A 26,526-nucleotide genomic window follows, 5' to 3' on the forward strand; every position below is an offset into this window, starting at 1 on the left:
TATACATTGAAATTGAAATTAACTAAAGCATTCTGATATAGAAGCTTTTTCATAAGCTATAAAATATTTCACTATCTGATCCATTTACATACGTATACACTCTGGTTGAATCCCACTCCATGTAAGGTCAGGAAGGCAAGTGCGGGTTGTGGATCCATGGAGAAGGTGTCCTTTTTTACACTGAAACTGAACAACATTTCCCACCTATTGAAACAATAAAAACACAATAATATTGTTATAGGGAAATATCAATTGTTCCATATCCAATAGAAAAAAATGTTATTTATGTGGAATGGTCTTTTTTGAGCTGGTTGTACCAAGGTAATACTATTATGTAGAATAGTGCTATGGGGCGCACCCACTTCGGGATGTCATGACTTATTCAATAAGTATGAACTAAGTCCACTGTCCAGGAATGTGTGAATCATGTCAATACTACACATGTGAAAAAGTAGTAAATAAAATGTGGCATCTGAAGATGGGGGGATGAAAGTAGCTGATTTTACTGACATGGAACACAAACCTCAAAGTCTGAGATGTGCTGATGTAGAGGATTTTGCTGTTTCAACATTTAACAAGGAAAACAGACTTGCTGGGGACGTTAGGAGGTCACCTAGCCCAACCTTCTGCTCAAAGCAGGATTCTCCAGTTCAGAACAAAATCCACAACTTCTTATATTTTCTATGAAACTTAGGAGTCTGGGGTATGGAGTTACCATGGCTTCCAAGCTTCAAATGTCATGTCAGCATGGTAAGTGGCTAAAAAAGAGGTAGGGAGTTGAAATCCTGATTGGGCAATGGTTTACTCTGGAGCTTTCTCAATATTGAGCCATCTTTGAAAAAAAAAATATGAATTGCCAACCTCTAATGGAAAAAAAAAATGTTTTGCCAGAAATTTTCTGACCAACTCCATCCTTCTTGTCACAAGCTTCCACAAATATAGCATTTAAAAAAAATATTTCTGAGTCTTTGTTTTCTAAATTTACTTTCTCTCTACAAGAAGAGAATATCAATCAGTCAATATGTAGAAAACAACTTGAATACTTGAAAAATTGTCATGCAAACTCCTCTGAGCAAAACCTCTCATTGAAAAAAAAATTGGAATGGGTAAAAAAAAAAGAAACAAAACATTCACTCAGTATCATCCCCCTGCCCATCTCACTAAAAAAACCCACACAGATATATAAGTTCTTTACCATGCTTTACCATTATGATTTTTAGGTCATTGCAAAAAAATTTCAGTTTTCAAGAATTGCAAGAAACCTACCCTCTGCATGACATGGGTCCATCAAAAATAATGATCATGTCATAGTGCAAGTATAAATGTATTCATTGTATCTGGTGTCAGAGCTGTGCTGCTACCCAGCATGCATCCACATATGGTGGATGATGGCATGTCCTTCAGGGAAGGTTAGTTGTGAAATAAGCAGGGGTAACTCTGATGAATAAGAAGTCACAGACTAAGCAACGACAGCACCACCAGATGTGGTAGGTACAGCAGATGGCAACTCTCCCTTCTGAAAAGCCACACATATTCTCTAATTGTGCTGTGACATGGTGAGTACAGGTCATTATTATAATAAGACTGTCCAGCCCCCAGCCATGGGTTTACATGTCCTTAGTAGCAGAGCAGGAGGAAGATGTTAGAATCTCAATGGCTGCGAAGGAAGATGTAGGCTGCATCAGAATGAGATATCCAATTGTGTTCGACTCCTTGCTATTGGATCAAGGTCCTGTTCTGTCAGGAACCCTGTGGAAGTTGATGTGCAACAGCCACTCCATGATAAAATAAATCATGCACAGGTGTCTTCCATGAAAATGGGTTTAGCATACTTTTCAAGTCCTTCGGTGACCAACTAGTGATGACGGGAGCAGGATTGTGAGGCCTGAAAGCTCCTAGTCATGAACTGGCATGAAGGCGGCAGTTGCAAGGAGGTCATCTGGCACTTGGATTGGCAGGAGTGTGATTCAGCAGCTATAACTGACTGAGCAGCCCCTTATAGGATCCACTCTGCTCACCCAACATGGGGGTGGGAGGCTAAAAAAGGTGCCCTAAACATAGTCTGCCTACCCCACCCTTTTTCTGACTGGATAACCATGTCCAGTGGGATCACTTTTACTGAGGTCAAAAATCAGTGAAGACACGCTATCATTTTTGAGACTTGGAACATCAGGACCCTCATGGACAATCCTAATAGTGAATGCCCAAAGCATGGCCCAAGAACTCAGGTGACACAACACAGACATCACTGCACTGAGCAAGGCTCATGCGTAGGAGATGGGCAGCTCAAAGAAGAAGGAGGTGGCTATATATTCTTTGGAAGGGTAAACAGGAAGAGAACACCGACCTCATAGAGCTGGATTTGCCATTAAGAATGAACTTGTAAAACAACTCAATGACTTCCCTATTGGACTTAATGAGTATGTCATGATTTTTGGTCTTAAACTGGCAGAGAGCCAATATGCCACTATCATCAGTGCATATGCCCTGACTCTTGACAGTGCTGATGAAACCAAGGAGGAATTCTATGCCAACCTTAACCAAATCCTCTATTGTGTTCCAGAAGGAGGCAGACTTATTCTGCTCAGAGATTTCAGTGCCAGAGCTGGAAGGGCCTTAACCTCTGGAATGGAATCATTGGCAAGGAAGGAAAAGTCATTTCCAACAGCATCTTCCTCTTGGCAAAGTGTGCAGAACATGAACCCACCATCACCAACACCCTGTTCTGCAAGAAACACAGGTAGAAGACATCCTGGCAACACCTGCAATCTAACCACTGGCACTTGATTGACTATGTCATTGGTCATGTCCAGGATTGCAACGATGTCTGCATTACTTGAGCTATGCTAGTAGCTGATGATTTCTGGACCAATCACTGCTTCATCTGCTTGGTTATATCATTTAGCCTGGCTCCCAAATGACAGTTGCAGCAGAAGCAATGCCAATAGAAGGTCAACATGGGAGGACTTCAGGACACAATCAAGAAAGACCTCTTCCACTGGTGCCTCAATGAAAAACTGGTGAATTCCAATCAACAACTATGGGAAAATGTCAACAGCATTTGGGGTGCTTTCAAGTACACTGTCATCAGTGCCTTTGAAGAGACACTTGGATTCACTACCAGGAAATATTAAGACTGGTTTGATGCGAATGATCAGGAGATCTAAGAGTTGATCAACCATAAGTGCAAAGCAGATTCAACATCTTGCTGACATCCATGATATGCACAGTTTTCTTAGCACCACAAACACATCTACAGTCCAAGCACTCAGGGATCAGCCCCCTTGAAACCTAAAGATGGAAGAGACCTGATCAAAAAAAGGGGAGTCATCAGTGCCCACTGGAAGGCACATTTTCAGGACCTTTTCAATCAACACTCTGGTGTTGATGAGCATGGTCTCAATTCCATCCTGCAACACGCCCTCAGAAATGACCAAACCTTGAAGAGGTGAGGAAAGCCATGAAGCTGATGAAGAATGACAAAGAATCTGGAGTTGATGGAATTCTTGCCAAGAACTTCAAGTGGGCGGAGAGAAGCTCCATGCCCTCATCTTAAGGTTCTGGAACGATGAGGAAATCCCAGATGACCTTAGGGATGTCATGATTGTCACAATCTTCATGAAAGGAGACAGGTCCAGCTGTGGAAATTACAGAGGGATATCCTTACTGTTCACCACAGGAAAAATCATTGTGAGAACCTTCCTGAAGCATTTCCTTCCATTGGCTGAGACTGTCCTGTTGGCACGAGCCATCACTTCCATAATCTCAGCTCCTCCCAGAATCTCAGTGTGGCTTTAAGGTATCAAGAGGCACAACCCTGACATGATGTTCACTGCTTGCTAACTTCAGGAAAAATGTAGAGAACAACATGAACACTTCTACATTGCCTTCTTTGACCTCATGAAAGCCTTTGCCTTTGTCAACTGAGAAGCACTGTAGAGGATCCTTTTGACGTATGGATGCCCACCAAAATTCATCACCATTCTTTGCCCGGTCCATGACCATATGTGAGCAGTGGTTCTTACGAATGGATCTATCACAGATCCCTTTGAGGTTAAGATGAGAGTTAAGCAAGGCTGTATCATCATTCCAACACTCTCTTTCAATATTCCTTACTGAGATGCTACACCTAAATGCCCACAACCATCCATTTGAAGTGGAGCTAAACTACCAATTGGATGGTAAACTGCTTAATCTCAACTGACACTAATCCAAAACCAAGACTACTTTGCCACAGAACTTGATTATGTGACTACTCTGTCACAAAGTCAAAAACATACAAATCTGCCACAGAAATTTCTCTCATGAAACAGACCACTTACTGCTGTAAACAATTATTCAAAACTTTATCACGACTCCATTTTAGCTCAGATCAATCATCAGGGTGAAATTCAATAGCCCATGAACAACAGGTGACAGGTAAACAGTAACTAAAATGAATTAAGATCCATACTTTTTATTCCCTTTACCATCCCCACACAATTATCTCTTTATTTGAAAAATATCAATTATAGAGAAAATAAATCAGGTTATTAAGAAATATATACTGAAGGGCTGTCAAATTCATCCAGCCCTATGGGTTGGATGAGGGATGTGAGGCTGGACTCCCACAGGCCAACCCCATGCACCAGAGCTCATGCAGTGAGTGCCACAACTCAGCCCTGTGCATGCCAGCCACCAGTCTGAGGCTCACATATGAAGCCAGCACAGGGCACCTGCTATATGGAGTGTCCATGCTGGACCCTCCCTGTGTGTTGGCTCCTGTATGTGGGTCTTATTTGTGAGCCTGATTGGGACCAGCCTCAGAGCCAGCACGCAAGCGTAGTCTGGTGGGGTGACACATGCTATGCACATCCTGAATTGGCCCCTTGTGTTGTGTGCAGCATGTCCTCTGGTTCCAGCCCCGTGCTGCATGCAGCATGCACTGACCCCAGTTCAAGGCTTGTACTACACACAGTGCATAGGACTGGCATGTGGCACAGGGGGCATCCAGCATGCCAGGTTATCCTGAGACCCATGGGCCAGATCCTAGGGCTCCATGGTCTGGATCTGCTTATGGGCCATATCTTTGACAGCCCTGATATACTAGAAAAGGCTAACAGTTAAAGGTACATCGAACAACATGAGTTCTCTTTCATTTGATAAAGCAATATTTAATGCAACAATGTTAAAATGATATTTGTTGACATTAGTCCTCTATCTCTCTGAGGTGGGAAGGGTTAGGGGGAGGAGAAATCTTGGTTCAAAACCATGAAAAAAATACCTGGCTTATTTACTTGGTAGCTTTCAAACAAATAACATTTTTACATTTGACAAAAGCATCCTTTTGTTCTTGTTCAAACAACCTAATCAGTACTACCAATAAACATTAGTTTCATTTGCATGCAAATACCATGGACCTAGTTATTTTCCTCTTTGTTTCAGTTTCTTCGACTATCAGGATGACTAGCTGGATATACAGTGCTTTTTTTTCTTTACCTCCACCCATATTTTAAACTTGAGGAGAGTGGTCTGATTTCTGATGTGGGGCATAGCCATAATTGTGGGGAAGCCAATGGGTACTACAGGTCAGGGCACTTATATAGGTACCTAACTTTAAGCACTCAGATTCAGGTACATCCATGAAAAGCTCAGCAATTCTATTCACTCTCACTACTAGGTTACAGTTACCTTCCCCGAAAATCTGGCTTTAAGATTTCAGCAGTTGTTTCTATGCCACTGCTTTTCATCTTTGTTCAACTGTAATAATATGAAGTGCATTAAAAATCTGATGTTAAAACTGTTGCCAATTTTGTGCTTAACTATTTAGCACTTTATTTACTAAAATACTAGATGTAAGACAAGCTCTTTTTGTAGGAATGAGCAAGTATCTTGAGGTGAGTAAAAAGCCAATATACTTGACAATGCAGAGCTAAAACATTTACAAGTCCAGGATAATGTACAATTTAGCACAAACAAGATAGGAAGTGAATCTTTTGCGGGAGAGAGAATACTGCAGTCTCAGACCCATTGGTTAGCAATTTCCCTGAATGATTACCTCTGTGAACCCCAGCAGGAACACTAACAAGGGAAGGAACTGCTCACACCTTCTAGCTTGACTGTGTTTCTACCCCAGCTGCACATTTTCATACCCACCACCCCCTTGTAGACTAGTTCCTCAACCATCATCTCATGGACAGTAATTGACTCCAGGACAAAGGAACTGTGAATTTATGGGCTTGAGCAATGATTTCAAAGGGGAATAAATACAATGCAATAAGACCTCATCTATTTCCACTTCACATACCCCCATTTACCAACAAATCATTCATCTGACGGCACCAGTGTGCTCACTTTCATCCTACCACCTGTTTTCTTTGCCATAAACATTGACCTGGCACTATAATAGTAACATGGCTCGAGCTACTAATATAACCTTCATGATAAAGTCCTATTTATAGCATTCAAAATTCTATAAATATTATTTCATTGCTGTTGCTGAAAGAGGTCACCTTTCCAAGCTTACATTTTTGTAGCATCATAAAGTAACCAAAAATATTTCTGCACTGGTTTTCATTTCTATTTTAACTGTACTGTGTTGTTGGGTTAAGCACATAAGAAAAAATCTATAGGCTTTGGTGCAAAGCATATCACTTTAGCTAAGAATATATAACCATTACATATAGTTCTGAAGAGCAGCATAGAAAATATAAGAACATATTATTTTGGTGCAGAGGCTGATTTTAAAAGTACTCCTATGCTGCTTACAGCTTGGATGAGCTGAAAATTAATTTGTGCCCCACTGTATACCCAAAGGGAAAAGTAGTACATTTCAATTTTAAATAATTTTACAATTCTGTCACAGCAGGTGTCACCAGGTGGCACTATTATACAATCTTCTAAGTGCTTAGCAAGCAAATGCTCAATACTGGAAAAAGATGCTGTACTGTTACTAATGTTTGTTATGAAGCTTGTGTTGAGACAGTGATACTGGCGGAAGGAGTCCTAGGAGTAGAAGGAGATTTATTCTCTCTCTGGATTCTGGTTAGGGTTAATTTTTTAGGTGGAGTGGCTCTCTATATGAGTGAATGGCTTTGATTCCTGAAAGAAGGGACTGTCCTATATGTTGTTTGACCACCTTCGTTTTACAGCTGGTACATATGCACATATTAAATAAGTTACAATTTGGTTGTATCCAGACTCAGTATCACAGGTTCCTTCTCTACTGGAAAGCTAGGCCTCTTATGTGGTGCCAATAGTCATTTCAGAGTTGTGACTAGTTTCAGAAGTAGGACTACCAAGAGTAACTCTAAGATATTTATTCAGACTAAATTTTCAAATGGGTTACTGTGACCTAGATATACAATTGTTACTGATACACAAAATTTGCATCTGAAGTTATAGTAAATTCACACCCTTGAGTAAAAATGGCAAACAGGGTTCAGTATAGTTCAAATAAGGCAAAAGCTGATCAGAGCATTTGCTAAGAGTTCAATCTAATTTTTTATTAATGTTGTGAAAGAAAGGACAATATTAATATTTTTAGTATGACTATCTTTCATTATCAGACTATACCCAAGGTGCAATCAGGGTTTGTCACTGTTACTGATATATCCTATGTTCATGTGTGAACTCATACAAGTCCATCACAGTTTTGGAATACAGTGCTGATGTGCATAACTCACGCTTCCCCATTTTATAAGGAATATTTTTTTAATTTGCCATCCTTGCACTATAAAAAGGCAAGTTTTTTTTTTTCTGGATTGTTTCTTTGCACCATTCCCAAACCGTTCCAAGTTAGCATAAAGAAAATAATTCTGTGCAACTGTGTGAAAGCTGGAACAGACTCCATCTCATCCTAACTTTTCTGAACTTTACCACATGAAATCTTATTTTTGTCACAAACTGTAAAAGATATGACTGACTTCCCATGGAGTAGATATAATGAGTAACACAATATATTTTCACAGCTCTTATTCTGAGCAAAAACTAATACTTAAACCCATAGGCCTCATCCACACGAGTATGGATGTTTTGTCCCTGAGGGACAACTAGCAGCAGCATACCTTGTCCCACCTCTAGTTGTCCTTGGGGAATGCCTGTGCCAAGTGCCTTCTGGGGTAGGGTAGGGTGGGGTAGGGAAGGCTGAGGCCAGCACCGGGCTGGGCCCAGCAGCCTTACCTGGGGTCCTGGGGGCCTCCCAGGGCTGCAACAGTGACAATCCTGCCAGTTGAAGCCTGGTCAGCAGCTGGAGTGTGGCTCCAGGTTTGAGCGGTGCACGATGACCCCACATATGCCATTCTTGGTTTTTTTGCATGGGTTTTTTTTGACCCCTGAATATCCAGAGGTCATAGATATAGGGTTGGAAGGAACCTCGCAGATCTTCTAGTCCAACTCCCTGCCCTGGGCCGGAGAGAAAGCTGGGCTCAAATGACTCCAGCTAGGTAAATCGTCAAGCCTCCTCTTAACGACCCCCAAGGTAGGAGCCAGCACCACTTCCCATGGAACTTGGTTCCAGATCCTAGCCACCCTGACTGTGAAGTAGTGCCTTCTAATGTGTAGTCTGAACCTACTCTCTAACAACTTATGGCCATTATTCCTTGTTACTCCAGGAGGCGCTCGGGGAAACAAGGTCTCTTCTATTCCCCGCTGGTCCCCCCTAGTAAGTTTCCCCCCAGGTCGCCTCTCAGCCTTCTCTTGTGAAGGCTGAACAGGTTCAGGTCCCGTAGCCTCTCCTCGTAGGGCCTGCCCTGCTGTCTCTGGATCATGCAGGTGGCCCTCCTTTGGACCCTCTCAGTGCTGTCCAAATCCCTCCTGAAGTGCGGTGCCCAGAACTGGATGCAGTATTCCAACTGTGGCCTGACCAGTGTCGCATAGAGGGGGAGGATCACCCCCTTGGCCCTGCTTGTGATGCATCTGTGGATACCCGACAAGGTGCAGTTAGCCCTACTGACCTTGTCCTTGCATTGGTGGTCCATGTTCATCTTGAAATCAATAATGACTCCAAGATCTCTTTATGCCACTGTGCTTTTGAGAAAGGAGTTCCCCAGCCTATAGGTATGCTGCTGGTTCTTCCTGCCCAAGTGCAGCACTCTGCACTTGTCGGTATTGAATCCCATCCTATTCTCATTTGCCCACCCCTGTAACCTGTCCAGGTCCAGATGTATCCAGTCCCTCCCTTATAGCATGCCCACCTCACCCTAAATCTTGGTGTCATCCGTGAATTTAAACAGGATGCTTTTCATCCCCTCGCCCAAGCAGCTAATAAAGAAATTGAACAGTGCCGGGCCCAAGGACCGAGCCCTGGGGGACTCCACTGCCCACATCCCTCCAGGTCGAATATGACCCATCCACCACCACTCTCTGAGTGTGGCCCCTCAGCCAATTTGCTATCCATCTAACTGTGTAGGCACCAATGCCAGTCACCTAGCTTTTTAAAGAGAATGGGGTGGGAGACAGTGTCAAAGGCCTTCCTGAAGTCCAGAAAGACTACATCCACCGCAACACCTGAGTCCAAGGATTTTGTGACCTGATTGTAGAAAGGAATCAGGTTGGTCTGACAGGACCTGCCCCTAATGAAAACATGCTGGTTGCCCCTGAGCATCATCACCACTGCTGGCCCTTCACAGATGTGCTCCTGGATAATCTTCTCAGCCCCCACCCTGCACTGCTTCACTGCAGCATGCAGAACATCTGAATGTATGGTGCCACAGATGTGTCTGCAGTGCCATATAATGCACAGCCACACTCCTCTGGACACGGTCATAGGCGCCAACATTTATTTTTGCTGAGGGGACCAAGACGATGGACACGCAGAAAGTTTTACACATTTCAGGGGACAGCCATCTTCCCAAAGGCCCACACATACTCGGAACCTCTGCTTAAACCAGTCTTTTCATATTAACAGCTCTCTTTAATCTTGGTTAATAAATAAAAACATCACAAGGCTACACTTTTGGAAATCATGCATGTTAGAATATGAAGGGTAGTTGGTTCATGTTTCCAAGTGTTTCTGTGACAGTTTTCTCTCTTCCCTGACATTTAGCCATCCTTTGCAGTGAAACAAAATGTGTTTCCTGACACATCCATATGTAAATCTATGTGGTCCAATGGATTGTTTTAGTGGGGACTCAGGGAATTGACAATGAGACACAGGGACCTTCAATCTACATCACTGATCTGAATCCAAGCCAACCCTCTCTGACTAAAAACTGTCATCATTTACTACTTGTAACTTGCTAACTGGACTATAGGAAATCACTTTGTTATCTTTGCCTAGCCCTGTGGTATACAAGTCTAGGTCATAAAATTCAATAACATTTTTATTCTTTTGGGAAGTTAAGCAGCACTGATTAGCTTGGGAACAAACTATATGTTTACTGTTCCAGAGCAGGACCAAGGCACAGTGCTGGGGTAAAGAAAGCCAAATCCATACAATATAGCTCCCATTTTCAGAATTTCATCACCTACTGTTGCCAATATTATAGTTAATATATTTGTAAAAAGAGATTGTAAGGTTGTTAACTTCAGATTGAATTTCACAGGGTACATTATAAAACAAATCCAAAAGCTTACACAAGGCTACCACAAGTATTATGCAGCTATTTTTCTTTCTAAATTCATGCTGCACTTTGGTTGCCTCCAAGCTTTAATATAAAGTAAAACAGCTGAATTTCTACAAAGACTTAAATTGGAAAAAGAAAACTAAAAATTCTTGCATAGATGACAGATTGTTCTAAATATATCCCTGTTACTTCAGTTCAGAGACATGTTGTGCTATAATGGTTTATGGTCAAAATGCTATAAACAATTTCCTATGTTACTAGCAATATCTCTGAAGAAATATTTCAAATCCACAGTTCATTTCAAAGAAGCAATTTATTTTCCAAGCTTGTAGATGAACTTGGTACACACTAAGACCTAAAGATATTTTGTCTTTGTAAAATGTGTTTGATATATTAAGATAGATCTGCCACATAACAAAAATTGGGAATGAACGGTAAACACTCTAAATGCATATACAAAAATTAGTTATACCAGATGATGTATAGGCCTTCCTGAAGTCTAGACCCGGCTGTGCTGGGACCTCTGGCACAGCTCTACGAGCACTCATGGCGCTCGGGAGATGTGCCGCAGGACTGGAAAAGGGCCAATGTGGTCTCCATCTTCAAAAAAGGGAGGAAAGAGGACCTAGGAAACTATAGGTCCATGAGTCTTACCTCGGTCCTGGGGAAGCTTTTCAAAAGAATTATCCTGGCACATGTCCAGGAAAGGCCAGCAGGGGAAGTTATGCTCAGGGGCAACCAGCATGGGTTCATTAGGGGCAGGTCTTGTCAAACCAACCTGGTGGCCTTTTATGACCCGGTCACCAAGTCCTTGGATGCAGATGTCGCAGTGGATATAGTCTTTCTGGACTTCAGGAAGGCCTTCGACACGGTCTCTTACCCCATTCTCAGTAAGAAACTAGGAGACAGTGGTGTTGATGCCTACACGGTCAGATGGGTCACTAACTGGCTGGTGGGCCACACCCAGAGGGTGGTGGTGGACAGGTCTTATTCGACCTGGAGGGATGTGGGCAGTGGGGTTCCCCAGGGCTCAGTCCTCGGGCCCGGACTATTCAACATCTTCATCAGTGACTTGGGCGAGGGGGTAGAAAGCACCCTGTTCAAATTCGCAGATGACACTAAGATATGGGGTGAAGTGGGTACGCTAGAAGGAAGGAACAGGCTGCAAGTGGATCTAGACAGGTTACAGGGGTGGGCAGATGAGAACGGGATAAGGTTCAACACTGACAAGTGCAGGGTAATGCACCTAGGGAGGAAGAACCAGAGGCACACCTACAGGCTGGGGAACTCCCTTCTCGCCAGTGTCAAGACAGAAAAGGATCTGGGAGTCATCATTGATGCCACAATGAACATGGGCCGACAAAGTGGGGACGCGGTCAGGAAGGCTAACCGTACTTTGTTGTGCATCCACAGATGTATCTCAAGCAGGTCCAAGGAGGTGATCCTCCCCCTCTATGCGACACTGGTCAGGCCACAGCTGGAGTACTGCATCCAGTTCTGGGCGCCGCAATTCAGGAGGGATGTGACCAATATGGAAAGGGTCCAAAGGAGGGCCACCCGCATGATCGGGGTCAGCTGGGCAGGCCCTACAAGGAGAGGCTGAGGGACCTGAACCTGTTCACCCTCCAAAAGAGAAGGCTAAGAGGGGATCTAGTGGCAGTCTACAAACTAGTCAAGGGGACCAGCAGGCATTGGGAGAGTCCCTGTTCCTCTGAGCACTCCCGGGAGTTACAAGAAACAATGGACACAAGCTAGCAGAGGGTAGTTTCAGACTAGACATTAGGAGGCACTATTTCACTGTCAGGGCGACTAGGACCTGGAACCAGCTTCCAAAAGAAGTGGTGCTGACTCCTACCCTGGGGTCTTTAAAAAAAGGCTGGACAAATATCTGGCCGGGGTCGTTTGACCCCAGTAATCTTTCCTGCCACAACACGGGGTCAGACTAGATGATCTCTTCAGGTCCTTTTCAACCCTCCCAACTATGAAACTATATCATTCATTAACATGCCACAAATGGCTGGTATCTAAAGAAGGGCTAAAGTAGCACTTTTGTAGACATCTGAATGCTTAGAAGCCCATCTTTTTTTAGCTACTGAACTGATTAATCAAGGGTCAAATACTGACAGCTTACTAAGTTGCTGCTAAATAATCAGTCTGTTTAGCTGTGCTATCTTTATTTAGTTGTTGCTGTATCTTTACATTTTGATGCGTTATCATATATAGGTTGAAGAAGCCTATATATAAAACGGAGACTTGGTGGATAACAGAGACCTGGAGAAACTCCACCCATGACTGGGTCACAGGTATGGATGGTTATACCCTGTGCAGGAGAGATCAAGTGGATAAAAGGGGCGGGGGTGTAGCTCTCTACATCAAGGAGACCTATGCATCCCTGCAAACCGACATTGGCACCCAGGGTGGATGACTGGAGACCCTCTGGTTTAAAATCCATGGTCTACTACAGACCTCCCACCCAGAATCAAGAACTTGACCACGAGTTCGCCAGGGAATTGGCCGAGGCTGCATGCTCCTGGTGCATTGTTGTCATGGGAGACTTCAACTACCCAGACATCTCGTGGGAAGTGTGCTCAGCCAAATCCAAATGGTCGTAAATCTTCCTCATGTGCATGGATCAGATCTATCTGATGCAAGAAGTCTATGGGCCAACGAGAGGTGAAGCGCTGTTCGATCTGATACTGGCAACTGGGGACAACTTAATTAGTGACCTAACAATCAAAGGGAAGCTGGGTGACAGCGACCATGAGCTGATCTCCTTCATCATCCGCTGTATAGCTGACAAGTCAGTCAGCAATATAGAAGTCCTCAACTTCAGGAATGCTGACCTTGACAAGCTCAGAAGGCTTGTCAGTGAGGCCCTAAGAGACCATGACCTAAAGGGGAGGCGAGTTCAGGAAGAGTGGTTGCTCCTCAAGGGAACAATCCTCAATGCACAAGCTAATTCTATTCCATCTCAGAGGAAAGGCAGCAAAAGGGCACATCAGCCCCCTTGGCTCTCCAGGGAACTAGTGGACCTCCTGCATCTAAAAAGAAAGACCTAGAAAGGATGGAGGATGGGATCCACTTCCAAGGAGGAATATTCTGCACTGGTCTGGACCTGCAGGGAGCAAACCAGGAAAGCCAAGGCTGTGACGGAACTCCAACTGGCTACAAGTATCAAGGACTATTGTCCTTTTTCAGATATGTGGAGAGCAGAAGGAAAAGCAAGGGCAACATTGGACCCCTGCTAAACCAGATGGGACAGCTGACACCCAGGAACAAGCCAACTTGCTAAATGGGTACTTTGCGTCGGTCTTTCACCAATCCCATGGGACGCCCCTGCCCATTACAGGACAGGAAGGCCCAGGTAAGGGAGATTCCTTACCCTCTATCAATGCTGACCTCATGAAGGAACACCTTGAGGCTGGACACCTTCAAGTAAACCAGCCCTGACAGTCTACACCTCAGGGTACTCAAGGAGCATCATGGTTCAGCCCCTGGCACAGATCTTTGAGACCTCCTGGCACTCTGGTGAAGTGCCTGAAGATTGGAAGAAGGCCAATGTGGCGTCTATCTTCAAGAAAGGGAGGAAAGTGGATCCGGCAAACTACAGGCCCATCAGCCTGACCTCTATCCCAGGGAAGGTCTTAGAAAAGATTATCAAAGAGACTATTATTAACAGACTGGCCAAGGGCAGCATCCTGAGGGATAGCCAGCACAGGTTTGTTGTGGGTAGGTCTTGCTTGACCAATCTCATTTCCTTAACAACCAGGTGACTGATCACCTGGACAAGGGAGATGACATTGATGTCATATATCTTGACTTTAAAAAAGCCTTCGATCTGGTATCCCATGATAACCTCTTGGCAAAACTGGCCAACTGCAGCCTCAGGTCCACCATGATCTGCTGGCTGGGGATTTGGCTCCGTGGTCAGACTGAGTGGGTGGTAGTTGATGGAAGTCAATCGTCATGGTACCCTGTGACCAGTGGGATCCCTCAAGGCTCTGTCCTTGGACCTATATTATTCAACGTCTTCATTAATGATGTGGACTTTGGCATCAGAAGTGTGCTGTTCAAGTTCGCTGATGACACCAAACTTTGGGGGAAGCATCCACACCTGAGGACAGGAGGGCGATCCAGGCTGACCTTGACAGGCTCAGAAAATGGGTGGACAAGAACCTGATGGTGTTTAACACCAAAAAATGCAAGGTTCTCCACCTTGGGAAGAAAAACCTGCAGCATCGTTATAGGCTCGGCAGTGCTACGCTGGCTAGCACTACGGACGAAAGGGACTTGGGGGTCATGATTGACCACAAGATGAACATGAGCCTTCGGTGCAATGCTGTGGCTAGTAAAGTGAGCAAAACGATGGCTTGCATCCATAGATGCTTCTCAAGCAAATCCCAGGACATCACTCTCCCATTGTACTCGGCCTTGGTGAGGCCGCAGCTGGAGTGCTGCATCCAGTTTTGGGCTCCACAATTCAAAAAGGATGTGGAGAAGCTTGAGAGAGTCCAGAGAAGAGCCATGCGCATGATTAGAGGTCAGGGAAGTAGACCCTACGATGACAGGCTGAGAGCTATGGGGCTCTTTAGGCTGGGAAAGTGAAGGCTCAGGGGTAATCTGATAGCTGCCTATAAGTTTAAAAGGGGAACTCACCAGGATCTGGGTGAATATCTGTTTATCAGAGCGCCCCAAGGGATGACAGGGTCGAATGGTCATAAACTGCTGCAAGACCATTTCAGGCTGGACCTAAGGAAGAACTTCTTTACTGTCTGAGCCCCCAAGGTCTGGAATAGCCTGCCACCAGAGGTGGTTCAAGCACCTACTTTGAATGCCTTAAAGAGAAATTTGGACGCTTATCTTGCTGGAATCCTATGACCCCTGCTGACTTCCTGCCCCTGGGGCAGGGGGCTGGACTTAATGATCTTTTGAGGTCCCTTCCAGCCCTAATGTCTATGAAATTTATATATGCAAAAATACCATCTCTGGAATCCTGAGGAAAGATGTGCATAACTGTTGTCTTATTAGAAATCTAGTTTTGGCAACATTTCTCTGGATCAAGGTAGGGCAGACAGAACTGGATGATTCCCTAAAAAAAATCTGAAAAGAGGGTTCAGAAAATCTGCTATGAAACCAGCTGAAAAGCTCAGAGTTCTGGTGACAATAGAAGACTCATTGTACTAAGTGGAAACCCAGGAAGAAATCGGAACTATGGAGTCAATGTTTCTGGATCAGTATTATAAAGTGGCCATGCTACATACAGGTTGTAAATGCGTACACCCAACAAACGGAGTGTCCAAAATGGAGGGCTTGGGTGTTCTACATTGGAAATTTATTGTCAGCTCAGGATCTGAACAGGTTTGTGAGACCTGAATAGAAGTTTTCTGATTAACTATGCTCAGCTTTACCAGTGGCATCTCACTGCATATGAAAACATAGTGAAGATATTGTATTAGTGTCACAGAGTGTCTTTCTAGGGGTACTTGCCTGGGACACTTGAGGCCTTGTGTGGTCTCAGAGAATCCCTTGAAGATAGTCCAGGCTTCTCCTCTAGAGAGCAAGAAGGCAGAGACCCTGGTCTTTCCATCTCTTACTGTCTCTGGTTCTCTGGCCCTGACACAAGAAGTGAGAATCCAGTTCTGCTCCCGAGAGAAGGACTTCGCCTTCTCCAGTGCGACTCATTTCTAAGCAGCACAGCAAAGAGTTTAATCAGTAAAGGCATTTATTGGGAGAAAGATGACCCAGCCAGTTTCCCTGTCCCCTCCAAAGGGGTTAAGCAATTCCTCTGTTCCCAGTTCAGCCCACACAAGTCTGAGCACCCCAAAAAATATTCAGCTGTTTGCTTTCCAGCTAAAAAGCTCCTTTACTTCTCTCAGCTCTGGTGAAGTGCCTGAAGACTGGAAGAAGGCCAGGAGCTTCCAAGCTTCTTTCAGACCCACCAGCAATGCAGAAGGGCATCAAGACACTAACAGTCAGAACAGCAATGTGATCAACCTATCCCAAAACATGATACCCCACTCTGAAATATTTGTAATTGTTGAAGGCCTGATATCTGTACTGATGAACAATGCCTTGCATTCAAAAGCTTATGTAACTCAAGCTATGCAGTTGATGCAATAAAAGATATCACTCTAAGGAACCCTTGTTCCTTGCATCAGTATGCCAAAAAAGCCATTCAAGACTGCTAATACTACAGATCCATCTGCAGGTAGCCAAGTCAGGCACTCAATCTATCCTTCTCTGTGCGTAGGCTAAGGAAGTAAATTGAATCACACAAGAGTATAACAGTGTGCACACAGTTAATAGAAATATCATAATAAAACCTGTCATTTGCCACAACTAATTAAAAGAGTCAGAAGGCTATGAAGGATGTTAGATGACATAGGCTCTCAATTATTTACCTCATAACTGCAAGTCTACTAACCAATATTGAGAGAGGTTGCTGAACCTGGGTGATTTTTATTTTCCTTCTTCTAAAACCTGGCTTGCTATGTTTTAGTTTTAGATTTGTTCTTTACCTTTCTCTTATAGGCTGAGGGAGAAGAGCTACAAGAGTATTATCCCAGTTGCACAGGAAAAAAAAAAAGACTACATGGCAAGGTATGTGGTTTAATTGAGTTGCACATTTATTAGCTTAACTTCTCTGGGGCTGCTGCCAATAACTCGTACAGTGCAGGTTGTCCTCATCCCTTCATCATTTAGGAACTAGGTGTGTAAACATCAATTCCTTTCACTCTAGGCATGAATAGTCAGCAAATTACACTTATAAAGGTCTGTATTCAGCCCCACTATCCCTGGTCCGCAACCCATGGCTTCTTGCCTTGTACAGAAAAGATGGAGGGGGTAGCCGCTACTTCTTCCCACCAAGCAGAGGGAGGAAATGCCATACTTTTGACAGGGGAAGACAGCATTACTCATTGCTGCTGATTCAGCTGTGAGAGTGATGTATACTGCCCTATACTACAATGCAATCATACCAAGACTGACAAGAATTGATGTTTACACATTTCGTTTCTAAATACTAACAAAGCCTTTACAAGGGATCTTGAGGATATGCTGCTGATTAAGTAAAGAAGAATATAGATTCAGACAGTATACAAAAGAATGGCTGCTGGACTGTGTTTCCAGAATTACCCCATTAATCTATAAGGCACTAATCTTGGAACTGCGGGGATCAAGGCTGCAAATCCTGCCAATAGGTACACTTGTTTTAGAAATTATTTATCAGTTGCCATTCAGTCTGTTATTTGCAGAGGTGTGTACTGGCTGTTAATGATTTGCAATGGGGGGAGGGGGTGGGCAAAGAACATACTCAAAACTAGAGAGACTATGGCAGCTTGTTAAAGCTATTTATTATAATCAAACCAATGAGAAGAAAGACTAAGCAAGTTAGAGAAGATCACAATTGCAATTACTGAATTATCATGCAGTATAATACACAGTTTTTGGCTGATGCAGAATTTTATTGTATTCAAAAGCTGGTTGTGGAATAGTGCTTTCCCTATGCACTCCTCTCTGACAGTGAAGAGCACTCCAGGAGCTGAGTGTCACTTTGACCCAGAGTCTTCAAGCCTCTCCTTTTGTGGTTCTGGCTCAGACACAACCAAGTCCTTGAAAGAGGTAAAGGCCTTCCACAGCAGCAGAGCCCCAGGTAAAAGTCCAGCAGAAACACAATCCAAAAGATCCTTCAGCCCTACTGGGCCCAGCCCTCCTGCTCTTCTTCAGCTAGACCACAGACCTTAGCAGCTTGCCTTAGGGCTTTTGTCCAGTCTCTGTTTCCTTCCCCCAAGTGTGACACATGGCCCACTGTAGCCCATCTATAGCCCACTGAAATCAATGAAAAGTCTTTCATTCACTTCTGCTGTTTTTTAATCCACCTGTGTCAGGCCTAAACTGCTAAAAAAAACCCCAAACAAACAAAAAAAGATTGGGAAGACTGCAGTGTTCTTTTAGGTTCCAGCCTCAACCAGACTTCATCTGACTTGGACCTTGCGTGGCCATCCTAGAGGACAGTCCAGTTGTCCTCTACTGATATGAAACTGGATGCCTTTATGTCCTCTATTTGTCTCTTGAAGACAAAAAATAGAGGAGATAAAGGTGCCCAGTTTCGTATCAGTAGAGGACAGAGGACAGAGTAGCAGAAAACCGGAATGTCCTCTATGATGGCCACCCTACTTGGACCCTGCCAGCCTGCTCTTCTTCTCACTCAGCCCCAAGTGAGATAAGCTCTCTCCTTCCAGACCTGGCACACACATAGCAGGGCAGGGTTGGCAGGTGACTGTAACCTCATCATGGCTAGTGTGGGCTTGTATACTCTAGCACACATGTATTAATTATCTGCACGTTATGTTACTATAGGAGTGATCAACCTGATTCTCTGTTTACTTGCATTTGTTCACACCAGTGTAACTTTTCTGCTTTCAGTGAAACTATACATGATGTAAATTGGTGTAAGTGAGAGGAAAATCCAGTTTGACTGAAACTATTTTACCCTATTCTTAGAGAACTAGGGTCAAGTCCTTACTCAGCCTTTGGCCAGGAAATGCACAATAAAATCAATGAGCATTCACCACCCCACAAAATGCAAGGACTGCTACAAAGGTCTCTTTCTTTCCAATTGCAGAGTATGTGGAACATCTTCCCTTTCATTTGGGAACTTTCATGTGACAACAACAGCAATAGCTTTCATGGAAAATTAGAAAAAATATATTTAATGTGTTTTTAATGGAGTCTAAATTCAATTTCAGCAGTTGGAAGAAACAATAGCCAGCTCCACAGAATCAGCCAGCACTTCAAACAACACCATTGTTTCCTGGACCACAAACTGAGGATTTCTGAATGACAGTGTAGTACAAAAGACAACCTACTTGATAGCCAAATGTATTGTTTTGTGATCCATGTCGTGGCACTCCTGGATTTTCACAAGCTGTGCGGGTAGGTTCTAAAACAACATAAAGAACAATATAATATATTGCATCTTTCTAGTAAAAAGCTAGATTTCATAGGTAGTATAAAAATATCATAAAAGTAAAAGTAATTTAATAATATTTAAACAGTTAGCTTTAATAGCAGGAGAGTAAAGGAAAGCAATCACAGTAATATAGATCTCCTTTTACCTATACATCGAGGTGATGAACCACTCCAACTCCCATCTGCTTGGCATATCCTGGTACTGGATCCAACCAAAATGAAAGGAATATGGCAGCTGAAAGAGACTTCTGACTGGTAGATGAAGCTCTTGCCTTCTCTTTTCCCTTGAGCAGGAATACCAGGGTCACCACAAAATTTTGCTATGAAAAAAGACATGAAGTATAGAAAGCATTCACCATTTAGTATAAGGTATTAAAATAAGGTATGAATTAAAGAATCTGAGCTTAACCAATTATTTAAAAAATGTATATACTTTTCTTATATACAGTCTACATATATAAGAGAGGATTGCATCCCTTCCATATGTCACTCCTATACATGCACAGCTATATGTTTCCCAGTACTCTACAACATCAAGGCACAAGGCATTCTGCAGACAGAAATTGCAGAGCACATCAGCCCTTTGCTTGATCTCTCGACCTCCACCCATACAGCAAGGCATCATAACTTCATAACCTGAAGGCTAACTTTGGTCACTTATCAGGTCTTCTGTGCTTTTGGAGGAGTAAAGGATTTTTCAGAATGACAGATTCTTACTTCCTCTAACTTAACAAAAATGTGCTTATCTGCACCTTTATACTTAGGACAGAACAATCTTATTGCATTTAGGATGGAAAATCCCATGCACCAGTACAGGCTGGGGGCTGACTGACTGGGCAACAGCTCTGCAGAAAAGGACCTGGAGGTTACAGTGGACAATAAGCTGAATATGAACCAGCAGTGTGCCCTTGTTGTTGCCAAGAAGGCTAATGGCATAATGGGCTGCATTGGTAGGTGTGTTGCCAGTAGGTCAAGGGAAGTAATTATTCCCCTCTAGTCAACACTGGTAAGGCCACATCTGGAGTACTGAGTTCAATTTTGGGCCCCCCACTACAGAAAGGATATGGAAATATTGGAGAGAGTCCAGCGGAGGGTGACAAAAATGGTGAGGGGGCTGGGGTCATGACTTTTGAAGAAAGATTGAGGGAACTAGGCCTATTTTTTTAGAGAAGAGAAGCCTGAGAGGAATTAATAGCAGCCTTCAACTACCTGAAGGGAGGGGGTTTGAAAGAGGATGGTACTAGACTGTTCTCAGTGGTGGTAGATGACAGAACAAGGAGCAATGGTCTCAAGTTGCAGCAAAGGAAGTTTAGGTTAGATATTAGGAAGAATGTTCTCACTAGGAGAGTTATAAAACACTGGAACAAATTACCCAAAGAGGTGGTGGAAGCTCCATCCTTGGAGGTTTTCAAAACCTGGCTAGACAAAGCTTTGGCTGGGATGATCTATTTGGGAATAATCCTGCTTTGAACAGGGGGTTGGACTAGATGACCTCCTGAGGTCCCTTCCAACCCTAAATTTCTACGATTCTATCTAGTGACAACATCAGAAAGATAGTGTGGCTAACCAGGACTACAATAAAAATGCCTCCCAGAAGCACAGACACAAAGTAACATCAGCAACGTGAAAGTCAATTTTATGTTGTGTTTAAAACCAGGGCTTTAAAATTTATCTCATGCAAAGCCTTTTTTTTCCACCCATGGCATAGTATTGAATAACTGGCTATATGTGTTCCAAGATTTCTGCCTTGTCTCTTCAGTATAAAATACTGGTTGCTATCAGATGTTTGATTCTGTGTTCTCGTGAGCCAGTGGTCTGATCAGCTATGTTCCTTGTGCCACAAAACTGGATTTTTTCTGACAGAAGCTTGGGATTCTGCATTCATTAACGGTGACGGTGTTCATTCTCCTTTCTTGACAAGTAGCGCATTTAATTTTAATATCAATGATAAGAATACACAAATCATGCCTATAGAAACAATAATCAAATCATCTATGGATTTGAGATTTTTATGAAATGTTTCTCTTTTAAAAACATATATATTTACTTTTACTTTTGATAATTGCCATTTATAACATTTTCATCCTTTTCACTTGGGTCCTTATCCAACAATGGGGACCTTTCATATTAAATAGTTTTGTAGAGTCTCACTGTTAATACAAGGACTCCACACAAAGGTTTCTCTTCACAGGATAACAGATTTCAATGCATTATGATTTGGAATCTCAAACTAAATCATGCTCCTGGCAGAATATAATCCGCTGCAAAAATTGTTACTAAACATAATCCACCTTCAACTGAGGATAGTCTGGTAATTAGTTCATTTGGCTTGGTATGACTCCTCCCTGTTGTAAACACAGTGCTCATTAGTAAAAGTCTGCAAAACTGGGATCATAGTTTGTAAAGATCTCTGTACATTTTTAGACTATTCCTGGTTTGCTGCATTATTTTGCACACAGAGGTCTATTTTTTCCCCTGAGTAACCTGTCAGGGGAAAAAATCTCCCCAACCCCTGACACTCCAGATAGTTGATGAGTTTTTACTGGAACACAAATATTTTTTTTTTACCTAAACTCTCTCATTCTCTTAGTATTCTCTTTTTTACAAGTCTTTCTCCAGCCACACACTATTGTTGGCTGCCTACTAACTCCCTTTTATAGAAGTAACCATGGAAACTAGACACGATGGTAATTCACAGCAGCCTTATTTTTCTCTGGGATGGAAGGATACATATTGGCAGCAGACTAGAAGGTTTGGAATTCTTCCTTTTCCCACTGGAAAGTGATTTTATTTTCCAAAGGACTTGGTATAATTGATCATTAACAAAGATGGGGCTGTTTCTGTTCAGACACTGCTAGTGGACTGGTCATTGAAGAAACGTGATATAGATAATGTGATCATTTTTAAATATCTGTGGGTGTCTGATATTTGTTTAAAGTAACAAAAACAATGCCATCTCATCTTTTATCTTCCTTCTGTTTAGGGCTCTGATTCTCAAAAACTCTTTAGGTGTTTTAACTCCCATTGAAATATAATGGAGAAAGATGTTAAATACTTTTAAAGAATCTGGACTTGTGTGTCTTATTTACTGTTTCTTATACTCGTTTTCTTATTTAGAAAACTAATAATCTTAGGATTCAGATACTGTACAATTAATTGAATGCAAAGCAAGGAATTTAAAATCTCAAAGACAATAAAACAGATAGCCAGGCCTTATCAAACAGACTCTACTCAACCTCATGCCCAAAATGCCATCAGATGCACAACCAAGTAGAAAATATGCTCCAGATGTCAAAATATGCCCAAAGAGTTCTCTTTGAGAATACCTTGTCATAAATTGCTCTTATTTAAGCCTGGCAACTATAAATTTGAGTCAAGCACTGACTGCTAATTTATTTAATCTATGAGAACAGGAAGGCAACATGTTCTTTGTCTGAAAAACTGCTTAATTACTAAGCAGCTGCATTGCACATTAACTGGACCTTCCAAACAGTGTAAGAGCATAGCCCTATGCAGTGTATACAGCAGGATTCCAGGATCAAGACAGAAGAGATTAAGGCTAGAAATAGATGTTGCCAAACTAAGCAGATAAGACTGATTTATTCACTTTCACCTACGCGCTCCTAGGTCAAGATCACAGGATGTCCATAACATGCTTTATAACAGAAAGCTGTTCCCAAGTTCAGTCAACTGAATACCTTTTGAAAGCATTGCATTCACTTTGAACAACTTTCTTTCTTTTTTTTCCCTTTTTTTAATAATCAATGAAAGAACATAAGCATAAAGAACAAGGACAAATGTGTTATTGTAATGAAATCTGCTGCAATGCAAGATCCAGCAGTGTCAGCAATCTTATGATAATAAAAAATTACTGCATGTAACTGGTAACTTAATATAACACAAGGAAAAAAAAAAACAGTTGTTAGGGATTCACCCTAGGGTCTAGTCAACTGCACTGGCAAGCAACTTCCACTGATGTAAGTGGGAGTTTTACCTGAGTAATGAATGAATAAAAGAGTTCCTGACTGAACCCTCCCCTCTGACAGCATCTTTTGTCACATTTTGAAATAGAAGAATTAGCTGAACATAAGAACAGGAGACCAGTTTCACTCTTAACCCTTATGTTCCCAGCTTAATTTAGTTTGCAACAAAAGTTACATTAATTTAATATTACTTTAAAGTACATGATTGAGGCTTAGTAAGTGCTCAGAAAGGATTTACCTCAGAATAGTAGGATACTACATTTTCCCCCAAGAAACTATGCTAGTTGAAAAAGGGTTACTGCACGGATTCAAACCATCTGGGATCAATGTAGAAAAAACATATTATTCACACTTTTGCTACAGGAAGTTCAAAATTACCAGAACAACAGCTTGGAAAAAAGATGAGAGTGCTAAGGGAAATAATAGTAGGATAAAGTATAAGTATTAAGGAAATACTTACGTAAGCATTGAGGTACCTCACCACTCCAAGTTCCATTTCCAACACAGGTCAAAACAGCAGGAAAAGACAGTTCATAGCCGGGAGAGCACACATAGCTAATACTAAATCCCCAGTCAAAGTTTGTTCCTTCCAATCTGCCATTAGAGATCTGGGGAGGAGTTGGGCAGGTAACAGCTGCAATAATATTCAAAATAATTAGCCACAGCTGCTGTAAATATCCCTGGAGTACATAGTAACTAGAAGAACCATATGTGCTAATTTAACCTTTTTGGAGGGCAATACAGTGGTGACTTGTTATCATCCTGGCTGTATTCTTGCAACGTCACCTGAAGTTAACACTTCCGGTTACCTATATTTTTTGGCCGCACATTAGCTGCTTGTTATCATAATCAAGCATGCAAACTGAATGTTGCATCATGCCCGCTGGGAAGATAACATAGGTGATCACAGTACAGTCTTTATAATATATATTCTTCAGCAAATTCCTAAGAGTTCTTGCTACACAATTCCTTTTTTTGCCTTGTATGCCTCCCGAAGTATAGTTTCTATTGTACCTGGCTGCAATATTTTGTTCCTGATACCAATTTAGGGATGGTCTGGTTGTTAAAGCACAGGAATTAGATTTAGGAGCAAGGTCCTCAAAGCTGTGTGTATAGCTACACCCTTTCTTAGCAGATACCACAATGAGCAACCCCTGCCTCAGTATGTACTTTTACCTTTGATAATTGCTATTTATAATATTTTCATCCTTTTCACTTAGGTCCTAATCCTACAATGGGGACTTTTCATATGAATGCCTTTGTAGAGTCTCACTGTTAATACAAGGACTCCACACAAAGGTTTCTCTTCACAGGATAACAGATTGTAGTGTATTATGATCTGGAAACTCAAACTGAACCAAGCTCCCAGCAGAATATAATCCTCTGCAAAATTGTTACTAAACAATTACTAGGAGTTACATATTTTCACTTTGAAAGTAGGACGATTCAGGTTTTCCTCTCCTGAGGCTGCTGATGCTGCTCAACCTGACAGGGAAAGATGCTAGGTTAGCTCTTTCTTCTCAAGCATTGGGGTGGAGGGACTGGAGATTTTGAAGGCACCTCATTTAAGACCTGAGGAATGAAGAAGATAGGCCTATCGGTCTGATGGTGCCTAACTAAGTAGCAGAAATAGCAACAAAGAGGTGGTGCTAGATGGAACATTGCTATCTGATTTGGGTGAGCATGCTGTGGCGGTGGCAACAATTAACTTTGAAGTCTGAATGGGAGGATGAAAAAAAAAAACGTGAGATTAGGCTGAAAAAGGGAAAGGGGAAATAATGGGGGCAGGACACTGAAAGGGATGAGACATAAGGTGAATGACTGAGAAAAAGAGAAGAAATAAAAAAGGAAAAGTGAATGAGGAGATTGCCACTGAATGTACATGAAGGGAAGAGAAAGGGAAGGATTAAGTGGGAAGAACTGGATGGAATTTAGTGGAGACTGGGAGGAAATGAGAGTTGAAGGCAATGAATGAAAACTAATGAGAGGAGAGCTAAAAGACAACATGTGAATGGAGGAGAGGTAGGGACTGTGCTCATAAGCTTCAAACTTACGCTGAGTCAGCCTGTCATTCTGCATGCAAGAAAAAAACAAATTAGAGGGATCACAGGTCAGGAGCACTAGGTTCTTGAGTGTGACCGGTAGAAGCCACCTGGCCTTTCCGTGAATCAGCCTCCACCGGGATATATAATGGCATTTTTGCTCTTCTGTATTTTACCGAGAGGCTCTGAGGTTTCATTTGGTAACTCTGGATGAAATTACTATGAATATAATAATTTATTTTCAAGAACAAAACCAAGGATTTGAAGGTGACCTCAGATTCCCTTTCTCATTGGGATATAAAAATAAATAAATAAAATGGGTGTGGCATTTCCCCCTTTCAATCCTTTCACCCTTGTAGAGCTCTTCCATCTTTTCTTCATACAGTTGCAAGGGTTACACAATAATCACTGACACTCTCACCCTTATCCCCTAGACATGGTCTGTCTGCCAAATCAAATAGCTTTATAACTAGCCTTTGTAAAAGAGAGTTTGCATTTCAACTTTCGAGCTGTGAAGTAATAGACCTGTTGGTTGTTGATATCATGTAAAAAGAGCTAGGGGAAGAAAATAAATGTCAAAAGCTCCAGAATGGGGAAGGGGCGGGGGGGGGCAGGGGGATAAAAGTAAACACTACCCTGTTATAGGTTGTCAACAACAGTAGCAGAAATTGAATAATTAATAATGTATACCTCTAATGGGCTCTGTTAGGTCTTTTCAATTTAAATTTGTGTTACAAATACAAAGTGTGCATTTAGGACAGTTTGGCAGAAAAGTGCTATGTCTGAATAATTCACACTATTTGAGAATGAATACACATGTCTTTCCATTGCAGAGACAAAGCAAGGGAAACATTTATATCTAGTATTTCAATAGCACTCAGACAAAAATGTATCTATTTTCTAGGCAGTTCATTTTCCAATTATTTTAGCTAAATGGTACCAAAGGAGCCAAAATCCTCCTGACAGTAAAAACTAGCTATTATATAT

At 42.3% G+C, this 26,526-nt stretch overlaps 1 protein-coding gene across 3 annotated transcripts in view; it reads right to left on the minus strand.

Moving 5' to 3' along the window:
- CSMD3 (CUB and Sushi multiple domains 3) overlaps nt 1-26,526 on the minus strand; it is a 1,313,655-nt gene that overhangs the window by 25,683 nt on the left and 1,261,446 nt on the right. For all 3 annotated transcript variants that reach the window (XM_025197227.1, XM_006018073.3, XM_006018072.3), the window contains 4 exons: nt 23,958-24,131; nt 19,661-19,834; nt 19,412-19,485; nt 93-204 (listed from right to left, as the gene is read on the minus strand). In XM_025197227.1, coding sequence (XP_025053012.1) covers nt 93-204; nt 19,412-19,485; nt 19,661-19,834; nt 23,958-24,131 — 534 coding nt within the window. The remainder of the gene's footprint in view (nt 1-92; nt 205-19,411; nt 19,486-19,660; nt 19,835-23,957; nt 24,132-26,526) is intronic.

Source organism: Alligator sinensis, unplaced genomic scaffold (assembly GCF_000455745.1).
Source record: "Alligator sinensis unplaced genomic scaffold, ASM45574v1 scaffold112_1, whole genome shotgun sequence".
In the NCBI taxonomy this organism is placed as follows: Eukaryota; Metazoa; Chordata; order Crocodylia; family Alligatoridae; genus Alligator; species Alligator sinensis.